This window comes from Gavialis gangeticus, unplaced genomic scaffold, assembly GCF_001723915.1.
Source record: "Gavialis gangeticus isolate Ggan-Ray unplaced genomic scaffold, GavGan_comp1, whole genome shotgun sequence".
Lineage (NCBI taxonomy): Eukaryota > Metazoa > Chordata > Crocodylia > Gavialidae > Gavialis > Gavialis gangeticus.
In genome coordinates, this window is record NW_017728994.1 from 29641122 (window position 1) to 29652406 (window position 11285).

Consider the following 11285-nt stretch of genomic DNA (forward strand, 5'->3'; position numbering starts at 1 on the left):
TGTGTGTGTGTGTGAGAGAGAGAGAGAGAGAGAGAGAGAGAGAGAGAGAGAGTCAGTGAGTGAGTGAGTAGGGAAAGAGAAACAAGCCGGGAGCCACCAAGGTGACATACAAAAAAAATTTGTTTTTATTTCTCATGTGCACAAAAAGAAAAAGAATCAAACAGAATTGAAGCAACGAGGAAAAGCCAAGAGCAGCTGCAGCAGCCTGGGACAGGTACAACCCTGCACCTGGCGACAGCCCCTTTCCCCGAGCCTTGGGGCTAGCTTGTGGCAGGGGTCACCACCAGTTCTGTTTGTGGCTTGATACATTTTCACTCCTTGAGTCACTGTTATTTGGTCCCTTTTTCCTGCCTTTCCTATTTTTGCCACTTTCCCGGACCCAAGTAAGGAACACATTGCAGTAGTTTGTGTGGGTCCTACAGAAACCCGCAGCAGATAAGTCCCAAGTGGGTGGGTTTGGGTCTCATTTCTTTCTCTAGGGGAGGGTGGGGGGTGTATTTCTTTAGGGCAAAAAAAAAAGGGGGGGAGGGTTTCCCAACAATTCAGTAATTCCTTTGAAAAAAATAGATATTGAGTAAGATTCAGGAGGAGAGATAGGTGCAGGGTTTTTGTCTTTTTTTGTTTGTTTAATATCCTCACATTCATGTTGTGATAGTTCTGAAGCCTTGCTCTGTATTTGAATCATCACTACTGATGGCTTGGAAAGCATGCAGACTTGGCCCTGTTTCAACACACCAGGGCTCATTGCCACTAAAAAAAAAAAACCCAAAACATTTACAGGTCACAAAAGGCATCTGCTTTAATGGAGTTGCCTCACCCTCCACTTCCACCCCATTCCCCAACATCCTGTTAGATGGTCAAAGAAGAAGCCAGCAAATGAAAGGAGTCAGGAGCTCCAGAGAACATGCCTCCAGTCCTGCCCAGTTATGAATGCCGCAGTCCCTGTTCCTTCCAACAAAGCATGTTGTTTTGCAGGAGTCCATGAGAGTCTTTCCCCCAAAAGAAAAAAGATGTGGCCATGGTACTACTTTTTCTATTTGATCCATTTGCAAAAGAGAAAGCAAACACAGTGACAGAGCACAGGGTGAGAGGAAAAGACAGGAGGGACAAGAGAGCAAAAGGGAATGAGTAGAGAAATGGAGGACAACCTACAAAGGAAGAAAAAAACAGCAACCTAAGAGAGGGAAGTCAGTGACAATTGTTGTCCTTAATGCAGACTCTTTCACACACCCGTAGAGACTTCTATCCAATGAACTCAAACCATTTGGCAAAAATTAATGAATTTAGCCTGACACCACCCTGATGAACAAATTCCCATTTTACAGATGGGGGAATTGAGAGGCACAAGGTAGTGAAGTGACTTAATGGAGGTTGCCAGTGCCAAGAAGAGAACTCAGGAGTCCCAATTCCTATTCACCTGCTCTGACCATTGGAAACACTGCCTCCCTCTCCAAAATGGCTTGAAATGAAGTAAAAGAGAGACATAAAAGGTGAGAGAGAAAGAGAAAGCTGGACAGGAGGAGAGAGAAATAAAGGTGAGCAGGGAAAGAAGAGAAAGCAGCATGGAGGAGAGAGGCATGGAATGCAGCGGCAGATTTTGCATAGTGATTTTTTTCCTTCAAAACTTTTTTTGTTTGTTTTTTCCTGTAAATTTTTTTAAGAAAGATGAAAAAAAAATTCACCTAAAATAAACCAACGGTCAGGCTCTCAGGGAAGGAGTCCTTCCAAGGTTCGGCTGTTCCCTCAGGTTCTGGGTTCGTGCTGTGCTTTATTGAACACATAGTTTTGTTTTCAGTGAGCACAACGAGACTTGCACAGTACAGACAGAGCGTTCCTTATCTACAGGATGAGACGAGGCTGTTTTAATAACTACCATGATGAAGATGGAGATGAACTTATATACAAGAGGAATTGCCTTCACATTACACACATTATCTTCCTACAAAGCAGCAATTGTTTTTGCAAATAACATAATATTAAATAATTGGTAGAATTTTTGCGTTTCCTGCATAGTCCAGTCTAATGGAATCTATATGAATATTGATGGTTTTCTTCTGCATAATATCACCACATAAATCCCCGTGTCAGCTACTAGACTTTAGCTATAATACTGCTTTACAATGCATCCACCGACTGTAAATCAAAACAACCAACACAAGAAACTCTTTGGCAAATGTAATTCAGTACATTCGCATGGGGCTCTACAGAAGAGGTGGTGGAAGAGGATAAAGCTGCCAGGTCCTTTGCATAATTATACTTTCCTCTTGCTTTCCTGATCAAACATCTCACAGATCTTACAGGCTTGCCAGGCCAAACTAGTGCCCAGTGGAAATTTCCATATAAGTGGAGTTATACACCGACAGTGAATCAAGCCAGCTTGAATCAAGCCAGCTTTGGTGAGTGAACCAACCAAATCCTGCTTTCTTACCCTCCCTTCTATCCCAAAGCTAGTGAGCGGCTGTCATCAGACCAGATCTTTCTCAGCGACCAGCTTCTCTGGAAGTGACTTTCTGGGCTTCCAGTTGCCCAGTGTGAGATGGCTCTGTCTCCTGTTTTCTGGCCCCATCAGGGTATTCTGGTTGTTAGGCTCGGGATTTGTTGCTTCTGGCCTTGACCAGGTGCTGGGTGCAGCTGGACTTGGAGCAGGGAAAACTGAAGCTGTATTGGAGACATACTATTTGGAGTCCAGCTGTACCCTGAATGTGTGTAGAGAGTAGTATTTATGAAGGTGCAGGGATGGGGAGTGGGGGTGGTTCCTAGCAGTGACCAACCTGTGTTTCTTTTTCATTTAAGATAGAATGAGACAAAGGGCCAAATTCTAGTCCCAGTGGCACTGACTTTGATCTGGATAAACTCTATCAGCCTTAGTGGATCCAGAATAGTAGCTGTGGAGTGACACCATTGACTTATTACATCTGAGAGTAACTCCTGTGACTTGACTGGAGTTAATGGAGATAATCCTGGTGGGACTAAGAACTTTAGGCCCTTCTCACTTGTGTAAAGAAAACCATGCTTAGGTGACTCTATCTGAGAACACACAGAGCTCTTCTATTCAGCTCTGCTCTGAGGCAGTGCTGGGTAAATGGGGTCCTTCTACTGAGACTGGACTTTTCACAAAACAGCTTAAACCTGCATCAAGAAAGCTGCATCCACAGCCACACCACATACAGAGGCTGAGAAAAGGGGTTTTATACACAACTCTGGTTGCCTAGATGCTCCATGATTCATCTTTACGTGCTTGGTAGTTTGACACTCAGTCCTGCCTTTGTTCATAAATGGCAGCCCCTTGTCTTACCCAAAATCTTTTTAAAATAACAATAAGGATCTACTTTTGCAGACTTGATGCCAAGGAGACAAGCTGTAGTTGCCCACAGCTTTTCTTTGTGTAGTTTTTGAAAGCAGCAGTGCAAAGAACAGGAGCATATGAGTTTGCTGATGATAAAGGAGCAATAAACATTTCTATTGGCAATTAGCCTTTCACAGAGCAGTGCTTGCCAGTCACTTGGGAATCAAAAAGACTACCCTTAGGAGAGTTTTCAGGGATCAAGGGGTAAATATTAGTGTGTGCAATATAGGTTGAGGGTGCAGTGGGGAGGGAGCATGGGATAGGGGTTGCTGGCAAGGTGTAGGTTTACAGATAACTAGTGTAGAGTTTAGGTTACGGGGATTTAGGTACTGGGTGTAGGCCACAGCTAAATGATGTCACGGGCGTCAGGATCTGGGGATATGGACAGTGGGTGTCAGGATGTCAGGCTAACTGAACTAGGAGTGGGTATAGAGATTACATATGAAAGCATGAGAGCCAAAAGCTAGGGAACCAAGTACCAATCCTAATCAGTCCTGAATTTGTCCATCTCCACTGGCAGGAAAGCAAGTGGGCTTGTATGAAACCCAACACTTTCCTTTTCACCACAAGCATGGTAAGAGCAAGTGCCTGGACTTGGTTTCTGTTTGCTGAATACTGGCGTGGAGAATGTTTGTTTGGGGGCCTCTGCTGATGGGCTGATTCAGTAATTTTTTTTCCAGATATGAATTGTTCACACTGTTCCCCAGAGAACGATTTGTGGGTGAGGGAGTAGAGGAGGCCATGGAGGGTGGAGCTGGCATCCCATCCTCTTTCATACCACCATCACATTCTAGTGCAAAACAGAAAGGAAACGAAACGCAAGAGTGAAAGGGGAGCATCAAACATCAGAGGAACTTGTCTGCCATTCAGGTGGGGGGACTGGGGTTTATATTTGTAGGGGCTTTTTATTTTGCTTTTTTGTTGGGGTTTTTTTTTTTTTAGAAAATTGGGGATTTGTTTTTTTTTTTCCTTTTTACAGACCTTCATGACAAAGCATAAAAACACAGTTATATTTATATATCTATTTATATATTTCTTCATTTCTTCAGTCGGGTGGTTGGTTTGTTGACGTTGCTTCATCCTCCTGGCCAAGCTGATTGTGTGTCACAGAAATTGTGTGTGTGTTTGGGCGCGTGTATGTCAACCCAACTCTGGCCTGCAAGGTCACAACACGCTAGGGTCAGCTTTCAAACGGAACCATGGGGGAAGCCAAGACATGAAGGAGAAGAGGGAATGAGGCACACAGAGAGACCCTTGGGGGATGCAGGGAGTCATTTGGTCCTTTCCTTCATTGTTAGACAGGTCACCTCTCTTTGTGCTGCCCTCTCCACTCTAGCCAAACATCCCCTCTGTCCTCCGAAACAGAGCTGTCATCAACAGGGCCTTTTTTTAGAGTTTTGAAGTGTCCACCAGAGGAGAAAGTTTCTTTTGGGAACAGTGTTTTGCAGGTGGCTTCTTCTGTGCCTCATCCTGCCTGTTCCACTCCTAGGAGAATGGGGTCCCCTATAGGCAAAGCTTGCAGGCTGCATTGCTTGAATTCCCCTTAGTCAGGCAGACCTTGCATGGCTGAGGTGGTCTGAAGGCTTGTAGCAGCCACTGAGCTGTGGACAGGCCCTTCCCATTGTCCATGAAAGCAGTTGGGTTGGAGCGCAGGGAAGTGCAGGGGACACGCACTGTTCAGTCTGTTGTTGTGAGCGCTTGGATAAGGCGCATTCTGCAGCAAAGGGGAGGGTGCAGAAGGTAGGGAGGAACGGAGAAGTTCTCTTCACCCTTCCCAGGGATGGAGAAGGTTGATCAGACAGGTACAATATGGAGGCCTAAGCTGTCGCCCTGCAGTTTCATGTGGTTTCCATGGTAACTAGTGGCGGTCATAGGCAGCGGCAGCAGTGGGAGGTGCGGAGCCCCGGGATGTGGCACTATAATAATAAGGGGAACCTGAAAGTTAACACAGGAGAAGAATGGACTGGTTGAAAGGACAAACAGTAAAAAAAAAAACCAAAATAAAATAAAAAAGGAAAAGAAAAAAGGAAAAAGGGTAAAAAAGGAAAAGAAAAGAAGAAAAAGAAATCAAAGGAAACAATTTTGGGCTCAGATCTCACTCTCATTTGCTGGCAGGTGGACCATCAAACCCATCCTGGGATGACATTTCCCTTAAAGATATTTGCCACTTGTACGGTCCTGCAACCCCTCTGGTGACAGGAAATCCCTTCTTCCCTGTGCCCCTGCCTATGAAGAGGCTGTAAAGAATGAGCATCGCCCTACAAGCACCCCCTACCTGAGCTGCAGCCATATAGCAGGTATCTAGGACTTGGCTTGTCTGAGCAGAAATGACATGGAGCTGTGAGCTGTTTCCAACATCAGCTGGGGGAGGAATAACAAGCCTCTGTTGTTTCATTGCTTGGGATTGTGGTCACATTTGGAACAAAAGCTTGCTGGCCAGTTATTGGATGTGAGTTAAATAGTGATTGATTATTAAGATCACATTCACTGAGGTTTAACAACACTGGAATAAAATGTGTATCTATTACCCAGTTGTTAAACCTCAGTAAATATGTAGTTAATTATCATAGCTGATTTATTTTACATATAATAAATCTCCTCCTGATCTTTTGCAAAGAAATGCTGCATGAGAAGAAAGAGTTTTATGGGTTGTTTTCCCCCCCTCTGACTGATAGTACTTTTTCTGTGTGTATTAGGTGCACTGTGGCTGCATCTCCACTGGAAAGACTCTAACAGCTACCCACAGACTCAGCTAGAGTGGATTGCTCATGCATCGGGAATAGATTCTTCTCCAATGTGAAGAAAGTTTGCTGTGTTCCTGCCCCCCACTGGAATAGACGGTGAAGCTGGTTACAAGGGGAAAACCTGAACTAGACTTCCGATCTCATGTGGAGCAATCCGTGTAAAAAGGTAACGCACTGGTTTTCTGATCTGGAATGTAGCCTATGGGAGAAGCAGAACCTGCCCTGGATTTCTGAACCCCACCCAAAGTAGTTTGGGGGCAGCCCTCAGGTGGAGAAAAGAAAAGTCATTGACATATGTCTTTAGATGCCAGAATGGGCACTAAAAAAACCAGCCTTTCACCTGGCCTGATTCTTGAAGGCCCTTTCAGAAAACATACAAACAAAGAAAAGAAAAATAAGAGACAAACAGAAGGAGCGCGAGGCTGGGGTGGGCGGCAGGGAGAGGTACTCACTTAGTAATGCCGGGTTGCTGAATCGCCAGGCCTCATTGTAAGTCGTGTACTGAGGATGGCTGTATGGGTTCCCTGAGAACTCGCTCCCTGGAAGGAACAAAACAGGGAATGAAATACAGTGTGAGGGACAGGTCCCCAAGCCAGCACAAGAGCATGTTTTGTTTTTCTTTGCCTTTTGGTTTCTAAGATATTACACATTTTTTGGCTTTTCTGCAGCTTGCTAGCAATTTTTTTTTAATTGAAGCTGAAATTCTGTAATCCTTCAGGCAGGAACATCAGGAGAAACACCACATACTGTGAAACTCACCATAATACCACAAGAGCTGGCAACATGGTCAGTGACAACTTGTATTTGTCTTAGTTCATTCTTAGGAGTCATGACCCTTTCTTTCCTTCTCCCTCTGTAGGCAGGGGGTAGCCAGAGGGGACTCAAGGGGATCCTTATTTTTATTCTGTCACTAACTTCCATACAAAACACACTCAAAATTAAAAGTAAAAAAAAAAGATTTTTCTAATTTGCCAGCATGGCTTGTGCTGCCTGGAGCCTGAAAGGTAAGCTAGGTTCTCTCTGCTTCTTCTTCTTCATCAGGTTGTTGGTCCAAACCAAAATGCTTATGAACTATGTGGTATCCTGGAAATCTGGAACAGGAGCCAAAATTTGCAGCTTCACCTTAAATCTTTGGTTTTATGGGATGTAAGACAGAAGAGAAGCTGGCATGTCTCTTTTAGCTATATTGGCTCTGGGGGGACTAATGGGAGTACAGACTTGTAACTGAGAAGATACAACTGGAAGACATATGCTGAGGTCCAAATAGGTAAGTGATCATAACAGTTTCTTTTGGCCGTAAAGCCCATTAATCTGTTGAGTAAGGAGATGCCAGTTTTGAAAAGTCTCTTGTCTGAGAATAACCTCCCTTTAATGCAAGCAGGGAAAGCTCAATGCCAGCTGGGAAGGTCTATGTGTACTCAATGACACTGAAAGAGGAACAGAGTCTATTTCACCTACTAGGCATGTAAGTGAATTTAGGTGCCTAAATGTGTTTCTGATCCACCTTCCTTGAGTCTATGAAAAACAGCTAATGGGTGGCTCTTCCCACTGATGCATTAATAGATTTTCAGGGACTTGAATAGGGTGCAACAGAATCACAGTTAGGCTCCTAAGACCACTTACATGCCTAATAAGTGAACAAAATCTGAAAGTAACCAATAGCTACTGGTATGTACATTTTGATAATGACTTGCTGTCTGTTCTCTGTTGGGACCAGAGTCCTGGTTACAGAAACAGTGCATGTACAAAGAATCTAGGTCTACTAATAGACACCCACAGCAAGGAGGTTAAGGGAGGTAATGCAAGATATATTAAATACCGGTGACATAATTACTGAAGAGATTTCAGTTCATTACACTCTAATCTCTGTACATCTTCATTCACATGAACATGAGAATCAACAGGCCAAATTCTCTGCTAGTGGAAATAGAGTCCATGACACTCCGTGGAACTATACTGATTTAAGATTTTTAAGGATCTGATCCATTTTTAAGTAGTTAAGAAGCATATAGTCATCACAGAAAGGCAGCATGTATCAGGAGTCACCATGGCCTTATGGTGTCCAAGACACCCCAGCTATGGTGCTTCTTATCTCCATGTATATAGGAATAATCAGGACAGCATCACAGGTCTCTTGACTGGGAGCACTTAGCAGATGTTGGCTGTTTAAAGGCAATCCCTGTATTGCTTGTGTATTCAGAAACATCCAGCACTGAAAACCCTGGCAAACAGATGGAGAAGTGTCCCTAAATTCCTGGTAGAGAGGCTGGGATGATGACGAGGAGAGCGGAGACAGTACAGATACAGAAAGTCAAGCAGAGCCCTGGTGTAACAGCACTGAGGTGAGTTACCACTTCAAACTACACCAGGGATCAAACTGGGCCAAAGAGAAGGAAGAAGCAAGCCTGATGTGTATTTCTGCCCTGCGCTGCCTCATAAAGTGAAGCTCATTTCTTTGGATTGCTTCAGGGGAGAGAAAAGTTCTGCTGTTTCGTCTTCTCTCTCTCTTCTGTGTCGTCACCCTAACCTGCTTATAGTGATCCTGAACCACAGGTTAAGTAGAGGAGAAAGAGCCCCAGCCATGGGGAGCTGGGGAGGAGGGAGGGCAGCCACTGGAAACGGTGTTTATTGACGGGGAGTGAAAGCATGCATGCAGCAGGATAATGAGCTTTTGAGCTCAACTGTGACCAAGAGGAACTGAGCTATCGCCTTTCCCAATCACTAATGAAACAAGTGTAATTTCCTCATCAGCATTGGATTCTGTTTAACGACTCCCCACCGTTGCCACCACCAGCCCTCTGCAGGCTCTGTGCTGCTTTGCATAAACTCTGGCTCCTTTTAGACATTGCCTACCTTTCTAGTGGGGTTTGCAGAAAGCCCCAGCAGACAAGAAGGTGGTGCTAACAGCTTCTCTGGGGAACAGTGGGGAGAAAGGTATTCTGTCACTAAGCAAGCATGCCAAGCCTGGATCATGTACAGATTCAGGTAGCATTACTTTAATATCTGATCAGTCTTCCTTTGAGGGACTAACTCTTGCCCTTGCAGGGAGTAGGTGGGTGGGTGGGGATTAGATTCATGACCTAGTTGCTTCCATCCATCCTTAGAGCCTGTGAGTCTAAGTTGCAGCTATTATCGTAAACTGCAAATATGACAACAAGTGATTGCAAGTGAAGGACAGATCTTATGGCAGTGTTTGCATGAGCCTTAAAGATATCTGCACCCACGGCCACCTGTTTTGCATGTGCACATCACAAAGGGAGACAGACTCTCCTTTCAGTCATGTGAGTGCAACCCCATTGATGTCAGTAGGATCTTTCTGATAAGATGCAAAGCATTTAGCTACAGTTAGTCAAACAGTTTTCTTTAGAGGAGGGTATATCACCAAAATTGACACATTTCCTGGGAATGTGTCAAGTCTGATGTAAGGAGCCAACTGAGATCATTCAAAACAGAAATGCAGTGTTACGTTTTGACTTTCTCATTTTATCTAATTTTGCATCAGCTCTTAGTTTGATATATTTTACATATATTACATTTTGATGTTTCTTAAACATTTTATTTTGATTGAAATATTTCAGAATATTTTGTTCCATTATGTATTTCGACTCTATTCTGATATAAGGCAAAAACAAGTTGCAAGATATTGAGTTTCCCATAGGATGGAAATACTGTTTTTTGACCAGCTCTGCAGGTGGCCCTTTCTATTCAGACTGCCATCCACCACTATAAATCTCTCTTTAGAGAGCTCCTTATTGTCTCTGATGAGCCATACTTCTGCTCATATCTACCCACAGTCTCACATCTCCATTTTGGCATCCTTATAGCAGAAAATTAACACAGGAATCAGAACCCTAGTGGTGAAGACCCAGCCTCAGGGTTCTTTTGGAGCATACATGGAAGGTAACTGGATAATTTTATTCTTTGGCAAGTCAGAACATTTGACGATGTCCCAGTAAGATGTATTTGACTGGTCAGCAGGGAGACTCCTCCTGCAGACTTCCTGCTTCTGATGTACTTAAAATAAATTCATGTTGTTTGTGCTTAAGTCTCTGGATGCTCACTCTTCAAATTCTCCACTAGGCATCCTAATTTCTATTTCATGTTCCATGGGTCAAGGTCTATAGTTTCATAATTTCATAGTTGGTAGGGTCGGACAGGCCCTAAGCAGGTCATCAAGTCCGACCCCCTGCCATGGGCAGGAAGGAATGCAGGGGTCAAACAACCCCGGCTAGGAGTTCATCTAGCCTCCTTTTGAAGACCCCCAGGGTAAGAGCAAGCACCACTTCCCTTGAAAGTTGGTTCCAGCTCCTAGCCACCCTGACTGTGAAGTAGTGCCTCCTGATGTCTAGCCTGAACCTACTCTCAGTCAGCTTGTGACCGTTATTCCTTGTAACTCCCAGTAGTGCTCGGGGGAACAGGGACTCTCCCATTGCCTGCTGGTCCCCCTTAGCAAGTTTGTAGGTGGCCACCAGATCCCCTCTCAGCCATCTTTTGTGTAGGCTGAACAGGTTCAGGTCCCGTAGTTTCTCCTCGTAGGGCCTACCCTGCTCTCCCCGATCATGTGAGTGGCCTTCCTCTGGACCCTCTCCATGTTGTCCACATCCCTCTTGAAGTGCGGCACCCAGAACTAGACACAGTACTCCAACTGCGGCCTGACCAGTGTTGCATAGAGGGGGAGGACCACCTCCTTGGATCTGCTCGCGATGCATCTGTGGATGCATGACAAGATGCGGTTAGCCTTACTGACCGCATCCTCACATTGGCAGCCCACGTTCATCTTGGAATCAATAGTGACTCCAAGATCCTGCCACTGTGCTGACGAGAAGGGAGTTCCCCAGCCTGTAGGTATGGTGCTGGTTTTTCCTCCCCAGATGCAGTACCTTGCACTTGTCCATATTGAAACCCATCCTATTCTCATCTGCCCACCTCTGTAACCTGTCCAGATCTAGTTATAGCCTTTCCCTCTCTTCTAGCGTGCTCACTTCTCCCCACGTCTTAATGTCATCTGCGAACTTGAACATGGTGCTTTTCACCCCCTTGTCCAAGTCGCCGATGAAGCTATTGAACAGTGGGGCCCAAGGACCGAGCCCTGGGGAACCCCACTGCCCACATCCCTCCAGGTCAAAAATGACCCGTCCACCACCACTCTCTGGGTGCGGCCCTCCAGCCAATTTCCAATCCATCTGACTGCATAG

At 44.9% G+C, this 11285-nt stretch overlaps 1 protein-coding gene across 1 annotated transcript in view; it reads right to left on the bottom strand.

Annotated features, from left to right (window-relative positions):
- Positions 1-1027: 1027 nt before the first annotated feature.
- Positions 1028-11285, bottom strand: part of PAX2 (paired box 2) — a 106995-nt gene continuing 96737 nt past the window's right edge. Inside the window, exons 7-8 of the mRNA XM_019502511.1 lie at positions 6543-6629; positions 1028-5281 (exon numbers count right to left, since the gene is read on the bottom strand). Of these exons, the coding sequence (XP_019358056.1) occupies positions 5205-5281; positions 6543-6629 (164 nt within the window). The 3' untranslated portion in view covers positions 1028-5204. The remainder of the gene's footprint in view (positions 5282-6542; positions 6630-11285) is intronic.